The sequence below is a fragment of the Pristiophorus japonicus genome, chromosome 1 (genome assembly GCF_044704955.1).
Source record: "Pristiophorus japonicus isolate sPriJap1 chromosome 1, sPriJap1.hap1, whole genome shotgun sequence".
Classification (NCBI taxonomy): Eukaryota; Metazoa; Chordata; class Chondrichthyes; family Pristiophoridae; genus Pristiophorus; species Pristiophorus japonicus.
In genome coordinates this window covers 16,622,151-16,645,731 of record NC_091977.1, presented here as the reverse complement: position 1 = coordinate 16,645,731, position 23,581 = coordinate 16,622,151, and the positions used below count along the sequence as shown (strand labels likewise).

Below are 23,581 nucleotides of genomic sequence, written 5' to 3'. Positions count from 1 at the left end.
AGTGATGTGGGGCGGGTGAGCTGGTGTTGCTGGGGATGGAGGTGAGGGAACGGGTTGATGCTTGAGGGGATGACCAGCACCCACTGGAACACCATACTGGCGGGGCAGTCTGCACCCTTGCTGGCGACCTGCTTTTCTCTGATCCTAGGCCGCTGGAGCCTGCTCCAGTTTTTCATGCTTTCCTTTTAACCCGCCTCATTCACGTGGTGTGTATCTTGTAAATGGCTTTACATTTTTGGGATTTCTCTCATTATGCCGCCTATTGTCTCACCTGCAATTTAACCATCTCCCGTTTTCCATTTATGCAATTTGCATTTGTTGTATGTCCCCTCCCCCTTACCTTTGTTCTCTTCCTTTTTAAATGCTGGTCTGTAAAATCCTCCAGTTTTGATGAAGGGTCCAAGGTTTCCCTCAAGCTGCTGTACACCACATCCACTGCATTTCCCCACCTACCATGTCTTGTTACCTCCTCAAACAATCCTGTGAGGTATGTCAAGCATGAGGGTCCCTTTTGACTGCTGGCTGTTTCTGACTATTTCCTCTCCATCTAGATACATGATAAATTCATCCTTAAAGACTCCAATATTGTCCCTACCATAGATGTTAAGCTAACTGGCCTGTAAATTCCCAGATTAGCTCAGTCTCCCTTTTTAAAAATGAGTACTACATAGAAAAAATAGCTGCAGGAGTAGGCCATTCGGCCCTTCGAGCCTGCACTCATATTCAAAAAGATCATGGCTGATCATTCACTTCAGTACCCCTTTCCTACTTTCTCTCAATATCCCTTGATCTCTTTAGTCGTAAGGGCCATATTTAACTCCCTCTTGAATATATCCAACGAACAGGCATCAACAACTCTCTGCAGTAGAGAATTCCACAGGTTCACAATTCTCTGAGTGAAGAAGTTTCTCATCATCTCAGTCCTAAATGACTTACCCCTTATCCGGAGACTGTGACCCCTGGTTCTGGACTTCCCCAACATTGGGAACATTCTTCCTGCAACTAACCTGTCCAGTCCCGTCAGAATTTTATATGTTTCTATGAGATCCCCTCTCATCCTTCTAAACTCCAGTGAATACAAGCCCAGTTGATCCAGTATCTCCTCATATGTCAGTCCTGCCATCCCGGAAATCAGTCTGGTGAACCTTCGCTGCACTCCCTCAATAACAAGAACGTCCTTCCTCAGATTAGGAGACCAAAACTGAACACAATATTCCAGGTGAGGTCTTACCAAGGCCCTGTACAACTGCAGTAAGACCTCCCTGCTCCTATACTCAAATCCCCTAGCTATGAAGGCCAACATGCCATTTGCCTTCTTCACCACCTGCTGTACCTGCATGCCAACTTTCACTGACTGATGTACCATGACACCTAGGTCTCGTTGCATCTCCCCTTTTCCTAATCTGCCGCCATTCAGATAATATTCTGCCTTCGTGTTTTTGCCACCAAAGTGGATAACCTCACATTTATCCACATTATACTGCATCTGCCACACGTTTGCCCACTCACCTAACATGTCCAAGTCACCCTGCAGCCTCATAGCGTCCTCCTCACAGCTCACACCGCCACCCAGCTTAGTGTCACCTGCAAACTTGGAGATATTACACTCAATTCCTTCATCTAAATCATTCATGTATATTGTAAATAGCTGGGATCCCAGCACTGAGCCCTGCGGCACCCCACTAGTCACTGCCTGCCATTCTGAAAAGGACTCATTTATCCCGACTCTCTGCTTCCTGTCTGCCAACCAGTTCTCTATCCACGTCAGTACATTACCCCCAATACCATGTGCTTTAATTTTGCACACCAACCTCGCGTGGGAACCCTGTCAAAAGCATTTTGAAAGTCCAAATACATACTACTTTGGGCAAACTCCAGTTCACTGGCACACATTCACACTTGAATATAATGTCTAGGGCCTCAGTAATATCCTCCCTCATTTGCCTCAGGATCCAAGGTTGCATCACATGTGTCTGGCGCTGTGTGTCTTCCTTTAGCTTAACCAAGTTATCTGAAATGTTCCTTTCATTCGTCACAATATCTCTGATTTTGCTCTCAGCCACTTGGAGTTGCTTCCTCTCCAGTACTTTGCATTGTGGGAGATGCTGTTTTTTTGGGCGAGAAGCTAATCCGAGCGTTCGTCTCTTTGCTTGACGTTAAAAACAAAGAAGGGTTGGTATTCTGGATGGGTGAAATCAAATGAGCTGAAGAGCCACTTTCATCCATACTGACCTTGCAATCTCATTACTGAGTCAATCTAACTGTTGTTGACATCCAACTCAAAGATCTGGCAAAGCGTCAGAATAAGAGGATATTGATTGTTTTATAACTTCTAATTATTCTTGTTTCAGCAACTTATTTTATTTTTTAGGACAGTTAAAATGTACTTCCCTCTCCACCCCAAAAAATATCAAAAAGTATATTAAGCAAAGATACATAGAAACAAAGAAAATAGGTGCAGGAGTAGGCCATTCGGCCCCTCGAGCCTACACCGCCATTCAATAAGATCATGGCTGATCATTCCCTCAGCACCACTTTCCTGCCCTCTCTCCACACCCCTCGATCCCCTCAGCTGTAAGGGCCACATCTAACCCCCTCCTGACTATATCCAAGTTTCTCCTCATCTCAGCAGAGTCTTGCCAGTAATTATATGGGGGTAAATTTTACGATTTAGCTCCCCCGGCACGGAGTTTTGTAGATGAAGAGTTCTGCTGTGGAGGTCAGCTCCCGATAACTGCCCACGCAATTATCCTTCCTTTATCAGGTTGAAAATCATGTAGGCTGGGAATCTGTATCCATATCCTGGAGTTCCCCATCTAACACTATCTTGGAGGAACAAAGGATAGACCTTCAAAGTGAAAGTCCACCAGCCATACTGGGCAACCAGGAGCAGGCACTAAATGCAGCCTTGCTAGCATTGCCCATTTCGCTCCATCACCAAGAACACCTATTTCCATCTCCATAATATTGCCGGTCTCCACCCCTGCCTCAGCACATCTTGTGCTGAAACCCATATCCATGCCTTTGTTACCTTTACATTCCTGGCACCCTCCGTAAACTTCAGCTCATCCAAAGCTCTGCTGCCCGTATCCCAACTCGCAACAAGTCCCGTTCACCCATCACCCCGTGCTCGCTGACTCTCGGTTCTGCGACGCCTCAAATTTAAAATTCTCATCCTAGTTTTCAAATCGGCCATCCCTATTCTCTGTAACCTCCTCCAGCCCAACAACCCTCAAAGAACTCGATTGTTCTTCCAATTCTGGCCTCTTGTTCATATCTGATTTTAAATCGCTCCAGCCTTCAGCTGCTTTGGCCTCAAGCTCTGGAATTCCCTTCCTTAACCTCTCCGCCTCTCTCTCCTCCTTCAAGACGCTCCTGAACACCTACCTCTTTGCCTGTCCTAATATCTCATGATGTGGCTTGGCATGAAATTTTGTTTGATAACGCTCCTGTGAAGCGTCTTGGATTTTACGACGTTATACCATGAGGGTCCTGACGTTCCAGGTCCCGAACTTCATATTGAAGGGAGGCAGATGCCTGTGCGCGAGTTCTTTCAACGCGGAGTGGCCATTGCACGCCGGCTACCACATGGGCTTAGCCGAGCATGGTCTTGGGCCAGTGGCAAGGGGGGGGTTCGAAGACAACTGGAGACCATGCACTGCTGTAATGGCCTAATTGCCTACGGCGAGACGCGGGCCGTAAGCTCACCGCTGAGCAGCGCCCTGCGGTGAGATGGTAAGAGACCCGAGGCCTGGCTAGGGGCGCTTATATAAATACAAGTCGTTGGCTACACAACAAGTAAGAGGGCATGGTGACATCTGCACCAGAATTCCTGTCATGTGAAGCTGTGTGCTGCAAGGGCTAAGCTGTGAAAAGTATCCCCATGATGTATGTCCGGTCGTCATGGGCAGAAATGACTTCAGTTGAGAGCACGCGTGGAAATTATATGCATGCAGAAGGAGCAAATGGTTAAAAGTATACGGGTCTCGGCCTAAATTAAACTGCAAGGTTTTTTTTTTACCTGTAAGCTTTCTGCCAAAAGCATCTCAACTCGCCGGCAAGCCAAAGTGTCCACCATCCGTGCCAGCACTCGGAAAGGGGTACTGATGAGCTTGTCGATGTACAGCATCAGGACTGCCCCTGATTGGCTGAGATGGATTCCCTCCAAGCACTGCAGAGTCTTCTTCAACATGGTTGGCTACGAGAGAAAGAGGAACAAAATCATCAAGACTCGAGCTAACTTTTGGATGAGTCGTCTTTAAACCGAGACCCTGTCTGCTCTCTCAAGTGGATGTAAAAGACCCCATGGCACTATTTCGAAGAGGAGCAGGGGCGTTCTACCCAGTGTCCTGGCCAATATTTATCCCTCAATCAACATCACAAACAAAAACAGATTATCTGGTCATCATCACATTGCTGTTTGTGGGAGCTTGCTGTGCACAAATTGGCTGCCGCGTTTCCCCACAGTGACTACACTTCAAAAAGTACTTAATTGGCTGTAAAGCACTTGGAGATGTCCGGTGATCGTGAAAGGCACTATATAAATCCAGGTTGTTCTTTTTAACTGATTCAGAGGAAATAAATCCAATTGGGAATTCAGGAGAAACATCTTTACCCAGAGCGTGGTGAGAATGTGGAACTCGCTACCACAGGGAGTGGTTGAGGTGAATAGCACAGATGCATTTAAAGGGAAGCTAGAACATGAGGGAGAAAGGTACAGGTTATGTTGATAGGGTCAGATGAAGTAGGGTGGGAGGAGGCTCATGTAGAGCATAAACCAGTTGGGCAGAAAGGCCCGTTTCTGTGCTCTAAAATTCTACGTAATTCTAGGGCCTCCATCTGGACCCAGCCAGCTTCTGTATGCATCACTGGAGCAATTTCTTCCGCTTGACATGTTACAGGCTAGGTTTGAGTGAGGCAAGCAAAGCATCTGCTACAGGCAGAGTTCCAGTAATCATATAGTGAAGCTTCTGTTATTAGCATCAGCTGAAGTGATTGTTAGTGCAATGAGACCCGACATTTTCCTACAGTACAACAGTGACTACACTTCAAAAGTACTTCAGTGGCTGTAACGCGTTTTGGGGCGTCCTGAGGTTGTGAAAGACACTTTTCTTTCTTGCAGATTCTCTCCTCCAGCCTTTTGAGATCAATTGTAGTACAGGCTGAACCTTCCTAATCTGGAACTCTCGGGACCTGTTCTGGATAAGAAACTTTTCTGGACGAAGGGTGGTCACGTTAAATTGGATGGTACAGGTATTGAGCAAGGGGATATCGAGGCTGGGAGTGCGGCAGAGATACCATGTGGGGTGAGGGGGGGGATCGCGGGGTCAGGTCAAGCCAGCGATTGCGGGAGTTGTCAGCGAGGAAGGATGTAAATTTGTTCATGTTGGAGTGCTGCGCATACGCCACCCGGTGGCCGGGAATGGTTCTAGACGAGGGGTGGTTCCGGAAAAGGGAGTTTTGGATAAGGGAATTTCAACCTGTACCCCCTACCCAGGCTTAGTTCATCCAGCTAAGGATCGACAGAGAATCCGACTACATTCCTAGTCAGCTGCTCACTGGCCTAAGACCAATGAGTCACTGGGGAGCTTGAAGTGTCGAGTAAACAGCACAGAAGCATACTCTGGGGAAGGCTGGCACTTACTGTTGCAAGATTGTCACAGCGGGACTGGATAGCTTGAATGAAAAGCCCACTGGCAGCAGAGTTGCGATGAATAGCGCTGATGAAATCTTGTACCGGGGGTTCGTGAGAAAGATTGATGAGATCTTGAACATGATTGACTATCAACCAAGTCAGGTGCTCAGAATCGTGAAGATTTTGACACTGCAACAACAAATGGCGGAAATTAGCATCAGCCTAGTTTCAGGATTCGACATATTCTGCCCAAACTCTCACAAGCAATGAAAAACATTGCTCATTTTCTTCACTTTTCTTAAAAAAAAATATATATAATATATATACACTCCCATATATTCAAAGGTGGAACAGACTTGAAGGGCCGGATTCTAGAAAAAGTGGGGAACGGAGATTGGAAAGATCAAGATGGAAGCGCCGCTATATCTAACAAAATGGTGGAGCGAGCTCAATGGGCCGACTATGATTGTGAAGGAAAAGCAGGAAAGCGAGATGAAAAAGCTACCTTTAACGAACAAAATGGTGGCGTAGCCACAGTGAACCACCAGCCTCTCCTTACCAGTACATTTTAAGTGCACAAAACTAAACATGGAAAACGAGAGAGAAAAAAGCAAAGATGAAATGTTACATAAACTAAGCTATCCCTTCTGCTGCATAACACATGTGGCTTTGCGGAATCATACTTCGCTTCAGAACTCAAAGAATTTTTATGAACCTTACCACATAATCACAGAAAAGAATGAGAGCTCCTCGGCGAACAATTTCCCGATTGCACATGCCCAATTTAGACACAGATTTTGAATCTTCATTTTCAGATATCTGAGGACTCAGCAACTTAGTGCTAGACAAGCTGTGTCTCCTGTGTGTTTTAAGGGAAAAAAATGATGAAACTTCACAAAAGTAACATCACAAAAGTAAAATAAAACCCTTCCTCAAAGCAGCTGCTTAGGCTTTGAATACTGGAAACAGCCACATGACAGAAGCAAAGGCTTTTACATAATAAGTAATCATAGGACAAGAACATAACCTCATACAATCTGCACGGTCATGGATCCTCATGCAAATTTCTGGGGTGGGGTGCGGGAAAGGGAGAGAAGGACTAAACGATGAAGGAACGGCGACACAGATCCAAGTCAGGATGTTGCGTAACCTGGAGGTGACTGTGTTCCCAAAACATTGCAGCTCCTGACCTTCTAGGCGATGGAGAAGGATAGCCAATCAAATGAACTGCTCAGCCTGGGATTTGCAGTGTTCGGCCACCTGTGCCGATTTATCCTGGAACAATGCAACCTCTCAGAAGCAGGTGTCTACCCGGGGGGAGCGAGGGAGGGGGGGGGGCAGAGACGGAGAGGGGGGGGGGGGGACAGAGCGGGAGCGAGGGGAGGGGGGGCAGAGACGGAGCGAGGGGAGGGGGGGCAGAGACGGAGCGAGGGGAGGGGGGGCAGAGACGGAGCGAGGGGAGGGGGGGCAGAGACGGAGCGAGGGGAGGGGGGGCAGAGACGGAGCGAGGGGAGGGGGGGCAGAGACGGAGCGAGGGGAGGGGGGGCAGAGACGGAGCGAGGGGAGGGGGGGCAGAGACGGAGCGAGGGGAGGGGGGGCAGAGACGGAGCGAGGGGAGGGGGGGCAGAGACGGAGCGAGGGGAGGGGGGGCAGAGACGGAGCGAGGGGAGGGGGGGCAGAGACGGAGCGAGGGGAGGGGGGGCAGAGACGGAGCGAGGGGAGGGGGGGCAGAGACGGAGCGAGGGGAGGGGGGGCAGAGACGGAGCGAGGGGAGGGGGGGCAGAGACGGAGCGAGGGGAGGGGGGGCAGAGACGGAGCGAGGGGAGGGGGGGCAGAGACGGAGCGAGGGGAGGGGGGGCAGAGACGGAGCGAGGGGAGGGGGGGCAGAGACGGAGCGAGGGGAGGGGGGGCAGAGACGGAGCGAGGGGAGGGGGGGCAGAGACGGAGCGAGGGGAGGGGGGGCAGAGACGGAGCGAGGGGAGGGGGGGCAGAGACGGAGCGAGGGGAGGGGGGGCAGAGACGGAGCGAGGGGAGGGGGGGCAGAGACGGAGCGAGGGGAGGGGGGGCAGAGACGGAGCGAGGGGAGGGGGGGCAGAGACGGAGCGAGGGGAGGGGGGGCAGAGACGGAGCGAGGGGAGGGGGGGCAGAGACGGAGCGAGGGGAGGGGGGGCAGAGACGGAGCGAGGGGAGGGGGGGCAGAGACGGAGCGAGGGGAGGGGGGGCAGAGACGGAGCGAGGGGAGGGGGGGCAGAGACGGAGCGAGGGGAGGGGGGGCAGAGACGGAGCGAGGGGAGGGGGGGCAGAGACGGAGCGAGGGGAGGGGGGGCAGAGACGGAGCGAGGGGAGGGGGGGCAGAGACGGAGCGAGGGGAGGGGGGGCAGAGACGGAGCGAGGGGAGGGGGGGCAGAGACGGAGCGAGGGGAGGGGGGGCAGAGACGGAGCGAGGGGAGGGGGGGCAGAGACGGAGCGAGGGGAGGGGGGGCAGAGACGGAGCGAGGGGAGGGGGGGCAGAGACGGAGCGAGGGGAGGGGGGGCAGAGACGGAGCGAGGGGAGGGGGGGCAGAGACGGAGCGAGGGGAGGGGGGGCAGAGACGGAGCGAGGGGAGGGGGGGCAGAGACGGAGCGAGGGGAGGGGGGGCAGAGACGGAGCGAGGGGAGGGGGGGCAGAGACGGAGCGAGGGGAGGGGGGGCAGAGACGGAGCGAGGGGAGGGGGGGCAGAGACGGAGCGAGGGGAGGGGGGGCAGAGACGGAGCGAGGGGAGGGGGGGCAGAGACGGAGCGAGGGGAGGGGGGGCAGAGACGGAGCGAGGGGAGGGGGGGCAGAGACGGAGCGAGGGGAGGGGGGGCAGAGACGGAGCGAGGGGAGGGGGGGCAGAGACGGAGCGAGGGGAGGGGGGGCAGAGACGGAGCGAGGGGAGGGGGGGCAGAGACGGAGCGAGGGGAGGGGGGGCAGAGACGGAGCGAGGGGAGGGGGGGCAGAGACGGAGCGAGGGGAGGGGGGGCAGAGACGGAGCGAGGGGAGGGGGGGCAGAGACGGAGCGAGGGGAGGGGGGGCAGAGACGGAGCGAGGGGAGGGGGGGCAGAGACGGAGCGAGGGGAGGGGGGGCAGAGACGGAGCGAGGGGAGGGGGGGCAGAGACGGAGCGAGGGGAGGGGGGGCAGAGACGGAGCGAGGGGAGGGGGGGCAGAGACGGAGCGAGGGGAGGGGGGGGCAGAGACGGAGCGAGGGGAGGGGGGGGCAGAGACGGAGCGAGGGGAGGGGGGCAGAGACGGACGAGGGGAGGGGAGGGGGGCAGAGACGGACGAGGGGAGGGGGGGGGGCAGAGACGGAGCGAGGGGAGGGGGGCAGAGACGGAGCGAGGGGAGGGGGGCAGAGACGGAGCGAGGGGAGGGGGGCAGAGACGGAGCGAGGGGAGGGGGGCAGAGACGGAGCGAGGGGAGGGGGGGGCAGAGACGGAGCGAGCACATGAATGAAACCTGCAAGGCGAGGCCTATGGAGGCATCTCACTGCAGTAAAACACCACATTAACACCAATCATAGCCAGTATGCCATTTAATGATTACCTTTCTGATTCCTGGCAGTTAATATTTTTGTGTGAGGTGACGATTAATACTTCTTGGGATTATTCTCACACAGGAACGAAGCGGAGAGGATTGGCAACATATGTTAAACTCCCCCACCTGCCACCACCATTATGCTAGCAACAAACAATGGGCTATAATTGTGTTTTGGGTTGGTGGCGGGGCGGGGGGAAAGCAAGTGCCTTCTTTTTCCAGCGCCCTTCCTACCTTCAGAAACCTCCTGAATGGCCTGGCCTTGGACGGAGATTTCAATCTTCAGCCGCCCTTTCTCTCACCAACAACTTCCGTTGATATGGCCTTTATCGCAGTAAATCATCCCAAGGCGCTTCACAGGAGTCATTAACATGCAAGGAGACATTAGGGCACAGGCCAAAAGCTTGGTTAAAGAGGTAGGTTTTAAGCAGCGCCTTAAAGGAGAGAGATACGGAGAGGTTGAGGGGGGAAATTCCTCTCAAGGTCTCGGCAGCTGAAGGCACTGCCGCCAATGGTGGGCGAAATAAGTCGGGATGGACTTGGCCAGAGTTGGAGGGTGACAGAGGCGATGGAGGGATTTAGTCGCAAGGATGAGAATTTTAAAATTGTGGCGTTGCAGCACCGATAGCCAATGTAGGGCAGCGTACTCTACCCATTTTATTCCTTTTGTGCTCAGGGACAGATTTTCCATCGGCAGAGAAGACAATGCAAGCTGCTGTACTTCACTAAGACTAGTGTCTGCCGTTTGCTTCACCTACCTCGGAGTCTGATGCACCTCTGCCCACCAGCTATAGTTGGTGTAGTTCACCAGCAACAGGATTTGGCACCAAAGCAGCACCAGCGACGGGTGAGTGGGAATTATGGACTGAACCAAGGCATTCAAGCTTTCCAGTGTGTAAAAGCTCCCATCAGAGCCGTTTCCCATAATCAATTTAGTGGCAGCGGCAGTGATCCTTCTGAACATCCCTGTAAAAAGAAAGACTTGCATTTATATATAGCGCCTTCCACAACCTCAGGACTTTCAAAGCGTTTTACAGCAAATGAAGTACCCTTTGTGGTGCCGTCTCTGTTGTAATGTGGGAAACGCAGCAACCAATTTGTGCACAAGAAGCTCTGCCGCAAACAGCAATGTGATAATGACCCGATAATCTGTTTTAGTGAAATGTTTGATGAATAAATATTGGCCAGGACACCAGGGATAACTGCCCTTGCTACTCTTCCATATAGTGTCATGGGATCTCTTTTATCCACCCGAGCGCGCAGATGTTTAAAGTCTTATCTGAAAAGCAGCACCTGCGACAGTGCAGTACTCCCTCAGTCCCCGTCTAGATTTATGTGCTCGAGTCTCGAGAGTGGGGCAAGAACCCACAACCTTCGGAGAATACTCCCTCAAGTGTACCGAGGGGCTGCATCATCTGTGGTGCCGTCTTTCAGATTCAGATAGGACTTTGGTGAGACCACACCTGGCAGTTTTGGTCTTATCTGAGGAAGGATATACTCGCTTTGGAGGTGATGCAACAAAGACTCACTGCACTGACTCCTGGGTTGAAAGGTTTGTCCTATGAGGAGAAATTGAGTAGACTGGACGTAAAGTCTCTGGAATTTAGAAGAAATTGACACGGTAGCTGCGGAGAGGTTGTTTCCCCTGGCTGGAGAGTGTAGAACTAGGGGGCACAGTCTCAGGTCGGCCATTTAAGGCTGAGATGAGGAGGAATTACTTCACGCAGAGGGCTGTGAATCATTGGAATTCTCTACCCCAAAGGGCTGTGGATGCTCAGTCGTTGAATATACTCAAGGCTGAGATAGATAGATTTTGGATTCTAGGGGAATCAGGGGATATAGGGATCGGGCGGGTAAATGGAGTTGAGGTCGAAGATCAGCCATGATCTTATTGAATGGCTGAGCAGGCTCGAGGGGTCTTATGGCCTACTCCTGCTCCCAATTGTTATGAGACATTAAACCAATGCTTGAAGCTATCATTAAGGAAGAAATAGCGGGACATCTAGATAGGAATAGTGCAATCAAGCAGACGCAACATGGATTCATGAAGAGGAAATCATGTTTAACTAATTTACTGGAATTCTTTGAGGATATAACGAGCATGGTGGATAGAGGTGTACCGATAGATGTGGCGTATTTAGATTTCCAAAAGGCATTCGATAAGGTGCCACACAAAAGGTTACTGCAGAAGATAAAGATACGCGGAGTCAGAGGAAATGTATTAGCATGGATCGAGAATTGGCTGGCTAACAGAAAGCAGAGAGTCGGGATAAATGGGTCCTTTTCGGGTTGGAAATCGGTGGTTAGTGGTGTGCCACAGGGATCGGTGCTGGGACCACAACTGTTTACAATATACATAGATGACCTGGAAGAGGGGACAGAGTGCAGTGTAACAAAATTTGCAGATGACAAAGATTAGTGGGAAAGCGGGTTGTGTGGAGGACACAGAGGCTGCAAATAGATTTAGATAGGTTAAGCGAATGGGCTAAGGTTTGGCAGATGGAATACAATGTCGGAAAATGTGAGGTCATCCACCTTGGGGGGAAAAAAAAAAAAAAAAACAGTAAAAGAGAATATTATTTGAATGGGGAGAAATTACAACTTGCTGCGGTGCAGAGGGACCTGGGGGTCCTTGTGCATGAAACTCTTTTTGGAGTTTATCTGAAAACATAAAACATTAATCCGTGCCACCCGACCTGGATGACACACCAGACATTTACAAGGCCATTTTTTTCCTTTTTTGTGTTTTTTTTTTGTGTTTTTCTTTTTTTGGTTTTTTTTTGGGCACTAAAATCACTTTTTTTTTTTCCAGTGCCCCCTATAAAAGGGGAGGGGGACACTAAAAGCACCGGAAATTAAAACAAATTAACTTAAAAACATAAAATCAAGTTAAAATTTGGTTGCCGGGCGTGACGATGCACTCCAGTCCCTCCGGTGCCCACCTCTCGCGGAAGGCCTCGAGCGTACCGGTGGACACCGCGTGCTCCATCTCCAAGGACACCCTGGCGCGGATGTACGTGCGGAAGAGAGGCAGGCAGTCAGGTTGAACGACCCCCTCGACCGCCCGCTGCCTGGACCGGCTGATGGCACCCTTGGCCGTGCCCAGGAGCAGTCCTACGAGGAGGCCCTCGGACCTACCCGCTCCCCTCCACACAGGGTGCCCAAAGATCAGGAGTGTGGGACTGAAGTGCAGCCAGAATTTCAGGAGCAGCCCCTTTAAATAATAAAACAGGGGCTGCAACCTCGTGCATTCCATAAAAACATGGAACACGGACTCTTCCAGACCGCAGAAATTGCAGGCGGCCTGGGAGCCCGTGAACCGGCTTAAAAATTTATTGCACTGCTCCGTGCACCACCCTCCAGGCCAAGTCCCCGATAAATACTGGGAGGACTCCCGCGTAGAGTGCCCTCCATCGGGGACCCCCGCCTCCTCTGGACGGCAAGATGGTACACCATGGCAGGCGAGGATGGCAAAGTTGAGAGTGTGCAGGAGCAGCCCGTACAGGAAACCCCTCCGCGCGGAACTGAAAGGCACGGAGGGGATCTCCCCGAGGCGGCTCAAGTTGTGAGGCGCCGGCCCCCGAGGGAGGTTCCGGGGTTTGGCGCCGATGAGGAATTCCGTCCGGACGGGGGTCAGTTCGGACGGGATCTCCCCACGTGCTTGAGCCTCCTCGATGCACCTAACAGAGTCGGGGCCCAGAGCTCTTTTTAGTGACTCGATGGCATTGGCCGCATGGCGGACGTTGGCAGAATTTAGGCGCCGCGCCAGCGTGTCTGGCGCCATCCAGCCCGCTCCTCCGCCATCGAGCAGGTCCCTGACCCTGGTCACCTCACCAGCCACAGCCCTCTCGTCCGACCGCCACCTAAAACCTTGGTCGTGGAGGTACGGATTCCCGTGCAGCGGCTCCTGCAGGACGGCCGCCACTCCAGCCGGTGGAGAGCTGCGCTTGGTGGAGACTTTGTTCCAGACCCTGATGAGTTCCTTGAAAAAGACAGGCAGCTCCCGAAGGGCGGTCCTGACACCCCCCACACTCACAAACAGAAGCTGCGTGTCGTAATTGAGGCCGTGCTGCTGGCGGAAGAAATACGTCGCCAGAGCACGCCACCTAGGAGGGGGCTCGACGTAAAGGTATCTCTGCAGGGTCTGAAGACGGAAAGTCGCGAGCTGGGTGCTGACGCACACCAACGACTGACCGCCCTCATCCCAAAAAGTTAGTTTGCAGGTGCAGCAGGTAATCAGGAAGGCGAATGGAATGTTTGCCTTCATTGCGAGAGGGATGGAGAACAAAAGCAGGGAGGTCCTGCTGCAACTGTACAGGGTATTGGTGAGGCCGCACCTGGAGTACTGCGTGCAGTTTTGGTCACTTTACTTAAGGAAGGATATACTATAGCTTTGGAGGGGGTTCACAAGACTGATTCCGGAGATGAGGGGGTTATCTTATGATGATAGATTGAGTAGACTGGGTCTTTACGCGTTGGAGTTCAGAAGGATGAGGGGTGATCTTATAGAAACATTTAAAATAATGAAAGGGATAGACAAGATAGAGACGGTGAGGTTGTTTCCACTGGTCGGGGAGACTAGAATTAGGTGGCATAGCCTCAAAATACAGGGGAGCCAATTTAAAACCGAGTTGAGAAGAAATTTCTTCTCCCAGAGGGTTGTGAATCTGTGGAATTCTCTGTCCAAGGAAGCAGTTGAGGCTAGCTCATTGAATGTATTCAAATCACAGAGATAGATAGATTTGTAACCAATAAGGGAATTGAGGGTTATGGGGAGCGGGCGGGTAAGTGGAGCTGAGTCCACGGCCAGATCAGCCATGATCTTGTTGAATGGCGGAGCAGGCTCGAGGGGCTAGATGGCCTACTCCTGTTCCTAATTCTTATGTTCTTATGTCCTGCTCACCCAAGTAGAGGAATGCTGTCGGAACAGGAAGAATTTCAAATGTGCCAAATTGCCTTGTTTAGCTGAATGTATCCTGGCAATGATCAGAGCATAAAACGCAAGGCTGATGTGTGCATTTACTAAAATCGCATGTCTGCGCTAAGAATTTCACAAATATTTCAGCTAGTAAAACTGCTTCCAGAAAGGACTGGCTGCGTTACCTGACTTGAAGATATGTATCAGGCACATAAGCAGAGTGCCAACCTGCTGACAGTAAAAGGAGTGCTGCTGTTCACTCATGTCCACTTTTAGCTGCTTGTTCACAATGTCCTCCAGGAGGATCCCCACCATCTGTAACAGGAACCTGCACAAGGAGAAGATGCAACAGTTAACTCCTCAGTACAAGTCGCCCCGCGAAAAGCACATCCGCAAACATCCAAGTTGAGGAGGTTTCTAAAAAGGCATACGAGATCCTTGGCTTTATAAACAGAGGCAGAGTCTACAAAGATAAGGAAGTTATGCTAAACCTTTTTAAAATCACTGGTTCGGCCTCAGTTGGAGTATTGTGTCCAATTCTGGGCACCGTACTTTAGGAAGGATGTCAAGACCTTGATTTACTAGAATGGTTCCAGGAATGAGGAACTTTCAGTTATGTGAAGTGACTGGAGAAGATGAGATTGTTCTCCTTGGAACAGAGAATATTAAAAGGAAGATTTGATAGAGCTGTTCAAAATTGAGGGGTTTTGATCGGGTATATCGGGAGAAACTGTTTCCACTGGCGGGGGCTTGGTAACCAGACATTACAGATTTAAAATAATTGGCAAAAAAGCCAGAGGGAAGTTTTTTTAACGCAGCGAGTTATGGTGATCTGGAATGGGCTGCCCGAAAGGGTGGTGGAAGCAGATTTAATAGTAACTTTCAAAAAAAGGAAATTGGATAACTACTTAAAAAGGAAACATTTGCAAGACTATGGGGAAAGAGCAAGGGGAACAGGTCTAATTGGATAGCTCTTTCAAAGAGCTGGCACAGGCACGATGGATCTAGTGACCTCTTTCTGTGCGGTATGATTCTATGATCTGACAATGCACAGCTGCTTTTGTCATTCTTAATGTGTCAGCCTAGACTGTGAATGCTGGGAAATTATGTGACTCTGGAGAGCGTCACTGCCAAGTCCAAAGCTCTCCTCACCCAATGCCCACCCACCTTCACTTCCAGCAGGGTCACTGAATAGAAATCAGGAGCACGAACACTGACCCAGGAGCTGAATTCCCCCAGCTACGATCAGCTAATTCTCGTGCACACTGAGAATTGAATCAAGGATCCTCTCATATGTTCAGTTACACGCTGCCTCTATCCCATCAGTCACCCTCTTTCCCAAAGTCTTGCTGTCAATTCCCATACGTACAATGTGGCCAGATACAGGAGATACCGTTTCCAAACTCGGATGGAGTGAAAACATAAGCCACGATTATATGGGCCCTGTGCACAACTTCAAATCGCATTAATTTTAATCTCACTTTAGACAAGAACACCTTGCATTCATTTATTTGTAACGTATTAACAAATCCAAAGGACTTCACGGAGGAGAAAGGAGTGGCAAGCAGCAGAAGTAGGAGGGATGGCTTAAAGCATTTGAAGAGATGAGTTGCAAGAAGTCTTTGAAAGACGAGAGAGAGAGAAGTCGGGAGGTGGGAGTTTGGGGGAGAGGAGTGGGGCCAACACTGCTGAAGGCTTGGCCACCAATGGCAGAGCTTCCAACAATGCCCGCTGAGCCGTCCAGTGACAAGGGGTGGGCCTTGAAGCACCTCTCCGATTCTCTCTTTCCCCACGTAGACGATGCCTGACCTCTACTCGGCCTCATTCTGCAAGAGGATGGTTCAAAAACAGCAAATCGGACGATTATTGGGAGGGGACATTGAACCTTCACCCCATACGTGCAGCACGCCATGTGGAAGATGCTGCAGTATCCCACCTGAAATAAGAACATCTACAATGCAGAAGATCAGCATCCCACATATCTATTCCAAACTCTCATTATTCCAAAACCATCTTATGAAGTGTCAAAGTCCAAATAATACATTTCTTGGAGACACAAACATTTGCTTTTACAATAGAAGGGTGCTGTGAGAATCTTGTGCAACAGTCTGCAATATACTTGCATTGGAGGCAGCTCAGAGAAGGTTCACGAGGTTGATTCTTGAGATGAACGGGTTGTCTTATGAGGTTAGGTTGAGCAGGTTGGGCCTATACTCACTGGAGTTTAGAAGAATGAGGTGTGATCTTATTTAAACCTGTAAGATTCTGAGGGGACTTGACAGGGTAGATGCAGAGAGGATGTTTCCCCTTGTGGGGGAATTGAGTGGGCATAGTTTAAGAATAAGGGGTCACTTATTTAAAACGGAAATGAGGAAGAATTTCCTCTGAGGGTTATGAATCTCTGTAATTCTCTGCCCGAGAGCTGTAGAGGCTGGGTCACTGAATATATTTAAAGGTGCAGATAGACAGTTTTTTGAACGATAAGGGAGTCAAGGGTTATGGGGAGTGGGCAGGAAAGTGGAGTTGGGGCCTTATTGAATCGTGGAGCAGGCTCGAGGGGCCAAATGGCCTATTCCTCCTATTTCTGTTAATTTTCTTTTAGGAAAGTCTGACTTGCACCCCTTACAAATGATTCCAAGTGCTTCACATGCAATGCAATACTTTAAAATGTAATCACCGTTGTGTAGGACAGACACTTTGTACACAGCAAGATCCCACATACAGCACAATCACCAGCTAATTTATATTTAATGCTATAGGGTATCTCATCAAATGGACAGCACCTCTTAAAATGTGGCACTCCCTCAATACTGCACCACAATGTCAGTCTAGACTCAAGTGTTGGCGAGAGGCCGCATTCCATGACCTCTGACCCAGAGGTGGAAGCGGCAAACCGTGTCGGTTGTCAGCACTGCCTTGACACTTTATCAACGCTCAGAAAAATAAAACACGCCTCAAGTACCTCGCAAAGGTTTCTTCTGGTAGAGGTTTGCTCTGGGCCTCTTCGTCCTGCTCCTCCGTGAGCACGGTCTGATTCCCTCGGTCCCTCAACCCGCTTATGTTCTGGCAGGAAATCAAATACGGAGACAAGGACAGTTCCTGAACCCGCGACAGGACAATATCCTCGGTGGACTGAGAAATAAGGACCCGCAGGATAGCCAGGATGCCCGATATCCAAAGCTGAACTGTTCCTACTGATGCCTGTAAGATAAAGCAGTTTCCAAGTATTACGCTTTTAGTTCACTTTTATAGGGGGGGGAAAAAAATATATTTTTTGACTTCCAAGATTTCAGAAGTCCAATGTACCAATCAAGCACAGCCCCCATTGTGAATCCAGCAACAGCCTGCAACTACTCCCAACTAATTCAACAGCTTACATTTATATAGCGCCTTTAACGTAGTTAAACGTCACAAGGCCTTTCACAGGAGTGTTGTGTAATAAAAATTTGACACCGAGAAGCATAAATAAATAGAAATTAGGGCAGAGAAGCTTGATCAAAAAGGTATTTTTTAAGGAGCGTCTTGAAGGAGGAAAGAGAGGTAGAGAGGCGGAGAGGTTTAGGCAGGGAATTCCAGAGCTTGGGGCCTAGGCAACAGGAGGCACAGCCATCAATGGTTGAGCGATTACAATCAGGGATGCTCAGGAGGGCAGAATTAGAGGAGCGCAGAACTCAGGTACAAGTGCAGGTGAAGCTCCACCTTACACGGCTCCAAAACAGCAACTCAACCCCAAAACAGCAACTCAACCCCAAAACAGCAACTCAACCCCAAAGGTTTATATGCAACCTTTAGGGTTGCTGACCGAGGGCCGTGCGGCTCTCTGTCGGCCGGCGCGGACACAATGGGCCAAAATGGCCTCCTTCTGCGCTGTAAATGTCTGTTTTTAAACTTGAAGACTTGCATTTATATAGTGCCTTTCATAACCACCGGGTGTCTCAAAGCGCTTTACAGCCAGTGAGGTCCCTGTTGTAATGTAGGAAACTTCAATTAATAACTTGCATTTATATAGCGTCATTTATAAAGTTTTATAACATCCCAAAGGTTGCTTCACAGGAGCGTTCTCAGACAAAATTTGACAGCAAGCCACACGAGGAGATATTTGTACAGGTGATCAAAAGCCTGGTAGGTTTTTAAGGAGCGACTTAATGGAGGAGAGCGAGGTAGAGGGGCTGGTTTCCAAAGCTACACGGAGTGGGCTTACCAGGGTGGCAGGCATAGCAAACATACTCTTCAACAGCATGTCGACGGGTCGCAGTGATGAGGGTGCCACTGTCTCAAAGAGGGTATTCAGCACTCCTAGGGCCTCATGCGAATCGAGGTGCATCTGCAACCAAAACAGGAAACAATGCGTACATTTATATCCATTCTTTCCCCAAGATGTAAAACTGAGCTCGTGTTCATCGAGTCTCCTTAACCCTGTTCCCCTTCTCCACTTTCAAAAGACGGGCTCAAAGTTCTATTCTTTAATCAATTCCCCTCCCAATGAAGCATTGTGGGATGTCTAACTGTGTAAAAGGAACTGCATACATTAAGTAGTGTGCTAGCACACTCTGGGATTGTTCATAGAATCTACAGAAACGGGCCATTCAGCCCAACTGGTGGTGTTTCTGCTCCGCACAAGCCTCCTCGCACCCTTCTTCATTTAACCCCATCAACATATCTGTTGTGTAGGTAAATAAACAGACTAACAAACAGGAGTAGTAAAACGAACTGTGTCCTTTATAGCAACTCTCAAAATGGCATCCAAACCAGCGTGTTGACAGTAGGCATGAATAGCCCCCGCAGGGTCCTAATGCCTGTCTAGTGAGGGTTTGTGTAACCAGAGTATGAACACAACATATGTCCTCCCTTCTGAAAACAGAGTCTATAAACAGTCAAAGTCCTTGAGATAGCCAGGCCATGTTCTGATACGCTGAGACCAGCTTGCGGTGTTTGATCAAGGTATTCAGTTGGGAAACAGAACGGTGCCTCTGTTCCATCCTACTGCTCTGTTGGCCTGTGAGTTGGGATCAGTTCCATCATTGAGCTCGTAGGTGTTAAGCACTGAAGGTGCTTAACTCTGACCCAATCTCCGTTCTTCAGTTGGGGCTTTTGAACGTGTCGTTTTGTGTCAGTGTATGACTTCGCTTTTCGTTGGTGTACTGAAATCTGGGATGCGAGTGCGGTTATCTTCGTGCTAGGTTTAGCTGGGGTTTGAGAATGTCCAGTAGCCAGCGAAGATTCCGCCCAATCATGAGCTCAGCGGGTGGGTTCCCAGTTAGCGAGTGCTATGTCGAACAGTATGTGTGGAGAATGGTTTGAACTGCTTCGTCGAATGTTTGACCTGTTGCGAGGTTGGCTTTCAAACCCCTCTTTGATGACGCGGTTAAATCGCTCAACACCTCTGTTGCTTTGAGGATTGTACTGAGCAGCAAAGCGATGCTCGATAGCATGATGAGTGAGGAAATCCGTGAACTGGTCGGACACAAACTGTGGTCCATTGTCAGTGATTATGACCTCTGGGAGGCCCCATTTCGTGAACGTACGCTGCAGAATAGTGACGATCGTTAAGGAGGTCACTGAACTTGTAGCAATTTCTAGGCATTTGGAATGCAAGTCATGTACTACAACAAGGAAACACTAGTGCTGTGGAGCTGCTTCAACTGGAGTGAAGATATCCGACTGAAGTTGTTGCCATGGTTTTTGTGGCCATAGAATGGGGTTCATTGGCATTGGCCTTTTCACTCACACTGCATGCTTAACAGTGAGACGTAGAAAAGCTTTTTATCCATCTCGACCATGGGATTGGAGGGTCCCCGGGCGTGGAGAGGAAAGGCGGGGGGGGTAGGGAGTTTAATTTGATTCATCCTTGTCGCCAAATTATGTTGTGTACTTAAATAAACAGACTAACAAACAGAAGTAGCGTAACTATATCCTTTATAGCAATTCTCAAAATGGCGTCCAAAACCAGCGTTTACAGCAGGTGTGAATAGCCACCCCGCAGGGTCCTAATGCCAGTCGAGTGAGGGTTAAATGCATCCATGCTATTTGTCTCAATCACTCCCTGTGGTAGCAAGTTCGACATTCTCACCGCTCTCTGGGTAAAGAAGTTTCTCCTGAATTCCCGATTGCATTTATTCGTGGCTAGCTTACATTTACGCCTCTCTACATATTACGAAACATATTCACAAGAGGCGAGGAAACCACGTGGCACAGCGCTGGCTGTTCATGATTCCTTTAGTACCGGTGCCTGCCCATATGTACCTGCTGTTTAGCCAGCAACGGTAGAATCATGTCAGCTATCTGACGGGAAAGACGTTTCCACTTGTCCTCATTCTCTTTGTGACACTGCTGCAACACCAGAATCAACATCTCCAGCACCTGCAATAACAGAAAATACAGCTGTTAACATTATACTTCTCGCCCGCCTAAGCTTCTGTCGAATTTCATATCATTAAGGAGGTAAGAGTCTGAGGAAAAGTTGAGATGGCGTTTCCCCACCCTCCTCACTGGGAATGTGGGGGTGGAACAATGAAGGGCAGGCGGGGTGGGAAAAAACCCACAACAAAACCTGAGCTGCTCTTAAAACGCTTCCCACCGCTTTTATTCTGATGCTTGTTTCATTGGCATGCATCGAGACCAGTGTTCGGAATCCAGCTCCCCTCAGTTGCACTATTTGCATTTATATAGCGCCTTTAACGTAGTAAAATGTCCCAAGGCGCTTCACACCGAGCGTTATCAAACAACATTTGACACCAAGCCACAGGAGGAGATATTAGGACAGGTTGGTCAAAGAGGTAGGTTTTAAGCAGCATCTTAAAGGAGGAGAGATAGGTAGAGAGGCGGAGTGGCTTAGGGAGGGAATTCCAAGGCTTAGGACCTAAACAGCTGAAGGCACGGCCGGCAATGGTGGAGCGATTACAATTGGGGTTGCGCAAGAGGCTAGAAATGGAAGAGATCTAGGAACAGGCCATTCAGGCCCATGAGCCTGTTTCGCCATTCAATTAGATCATGGCTGCTCTGCACCTCAACTCCGTATCTGTAGATACCCTTACCAAACAAAAATCAATTGATCCCAGTCTTGACCATTTTAATTGACCCCGAGCATCCACAGCCTTTTGGGGAAGAGAATTCAGGATTTCCACTCTACTTTACATGAAGGAGCGTTTTATGATTTCATGGCCTCGCTATAGGATTACCTTCTTGTATTAGATTCTAAATCTGGTTCTCGTGCCAACTTGAGAACTTTAGAACCAGCTTTTTTAGTGGGCGTACAATTCTGCCATCAGGATAAGGGAGCCGATTTTGTTTGCGAATTGACACCAGTCTCCCCGAATCCCAAATAAACAGGTGCCAATGTAAAAGTGTTTCTAGTGCTTAATGGAATCAATCAGTAAAGCAGGCAATCTAAAGCATGGGAGAACATATTTAATACCCGAGAGGGTGGGGGGAATGGAGAGGGAGGGTAGTGGGAAGAAGGGAGGGTGAAGGATTTATTCCTCAAGATTCTGTTCCCACCACCCCCTGCTCTGCCCTTAAAAAAATACTCTATTCCTGAAACCAATTTAAAGAAAATGGACCCAGTTTCAACAGCGGGCTCTCCCAGGTCAGGCATTACATGGGCCAGGAGCAGTTCAGAGCTCCCACTGGACTGTTCCAACATCGCACCTTCACCATCAGCCCGACAGGAGACACATCAACGGGTCGAACTCAACGCTGTTTCTGAATGGTGAAAAGCTCGTTACATCAATTTTAACACATAAGAATTAAACCTGCAATCCTTACCATTTCAAGATGTTTATTGCAGCTCTAGTTAAAAAAAGAAAACTATGTTTATTAGAGCATTCGGGCTGACAAGACATGACAATCGCTACACTGCAATACGAGCGAGCTCGGGCCACTAAAGGGCGGAGTTAACCGTTCAGCTCGATCTTATGCATTGCTCTTTCGCAAACGCAGGAGCCGTGAAGTTAATCTGTCTAAATCAGTACATTTCAAAATGACTTTAAAAACAGACACAGAATTGGAACTGGGAACGAGACATGCATTGGATAAAACCGAGGCCAGACTGTCACACAAGGAACACAGATGAGGCGATATGAAACAAACAAAGGAAATGGTGGAAATAGGTAGCAGGTCCGTGAACACTCCAAAAATACAGGGTCTACACCAGAATTATTAACTTTACATACGTGCAAAGCTCTAAATAAAGACTTGGATTTATACTGTGCCTTTACGACCACTGGTAGTCTCAGAGCACTTTACAGCCAATGAAGTACTTTTGGAGTGTAGTCACTGTTGTAATGTGGGAAACGTGGCAGCCAATTTGTGCACAGCAAGCTCCCACAAACAGCAATGTGATAATATCTAGATAATCTGTTTTTGTTATGTTGATTGAAGGATAAATATTGGCCAGGACACTGGGGATAACTCCCCTGCTCTTCTCTGAAATAGTGCCAAGGGATCTTTTACATCCACCTGAGAGCAGACAAGGACTCGGTTTAACGTCTCATCCAAAAGACGGCACCTCCGACAGTGCTGCACTCTCTCAGCACTGCACTGGAGTGTCAGCCTAGAATTTTCGTGCTCAAGTCCCTGGAGTGGGACTTGAACCAACAAACCTTCGGACTCAGAGGCGAGGGTGCTACCCACTGAGCCACAGCTGATACTACACCCAGAAGATTAATTATCAGGTCTGTGTTCAGCTGCTGACAGATGTGCTGTTCATTTGCGCTTCCAATTCCAGAGTCTGAGCATGGGCAGGTTTTTTTTTTGGTCCTGTTTTTTTAAAAAAAAAATCTCTGTAGATGGAAAGCAAGGGAAGTGAGGGAGACAGCAGACCAGGTAACAAAGATCAATAAGGATGACACAGCAAGCACAGAACAAAACATTCCAGCCGTAAAGTTCCGCAAACAACAAAGGGACACCTGGACGTGACGCACCTGTGCGGGCGGGTTTTAAAATAAGGGATCGGACAATAAGACATTTTTATATTGTGCGGCAGGATGCTGGGAGACAATGCTGAAGCGATCTCCAAGTATTACTCTCTCCTCTGTGTATCTTCACCCACCCACCCCACCAGAGCACGGAAGTTATGCTAGAGCTGTGTACAACACTAGTTAGGCCGCAGCTGGAGTACAGCGTGCAGTTCTGGTCACCGTGTTACAGGAAAAATATGATTGCACTACAAAGGGTGCAGAGGATTATTACGAGGATGTTGCCAGGACCAGAAAACTTTAACTATGAGGAAAGATTGGAGAGGCTGGGGTTGTTTTCCTTGGAACACTGGAGGCTAAGGGGAGATTTAATTGAGGTGTATAAAATTATGAAGGACCTAGAGAGAGTGGATAGGAAGGACCTATTTCCTTTAGCAACGTGGTCAATAACCAGGGGCGCATAGATTTAAAGTAGCTGGTAGAAGGATTAGAGGGGAGATGAGGAAACATTTTTTCACCCGAGGGTGGTGGGGGTCTGGAACTCACTGCCTGAAAGGGT

General features: G+C 49.6%; 1 protein-coding gene across 8 annotated transcripts in view; it reads right to left on the bottom strand.

Annotated features, from left to right (window-relative positions):
- The window catches only part of htt (huntingtin), a 250,339-nt gene that overhangs the window by 64,629 nt on the left and 162,129 nt on the right, over window positions 1-23,581 (bottom strand). For 5 of the 8 annotated variants that reach the window (XM_070877815.1, XM_070877836.1, XM_070877822.1 and 2 more), the window contains 9 exons: window positions 21,872-21,895; window positions 20,351-20,467; window positions 18,309-18,431; window positions 17,070-17,308; window positions 14,293-14,435; window positions 9,948-10,155; window positions 6,356-6,494; window positions 5,645-5,824; window positions 4,022-4,198 (listed from right to left, as the gene is read on the bottom strand). In XM_070877815.1, coding sequence (XP_070733916.1) covers window positions 4,022-4,198; window positions 5,645-5,824; window positions 6,356-6,494; window positions 9,948-10,155; window positions 14,293-14,435; window positions 17,070-17,308; window positions 18,309-18,431; window positions 20,351-20,467; window positions 21,872-21,895 — 1,350 coding nt within the window. The remainder of the gene's footprint in view (window positions 1-4,021; window positions 4,199-5,644; window positions 5,825-6,355; window positions 6,495-9,947; window positions 10,156-14,292; window positions 14,436-17,069; window positions 17,309-18,308; window positions 18,432-20,350; window positions 20,468-21,871; window positions 21,896-23,581) is intronic. The other 3 variants (XM_070877828.1, XM_070877842.1, XM_070877864.1) reach the window with 1 other exon arrangement.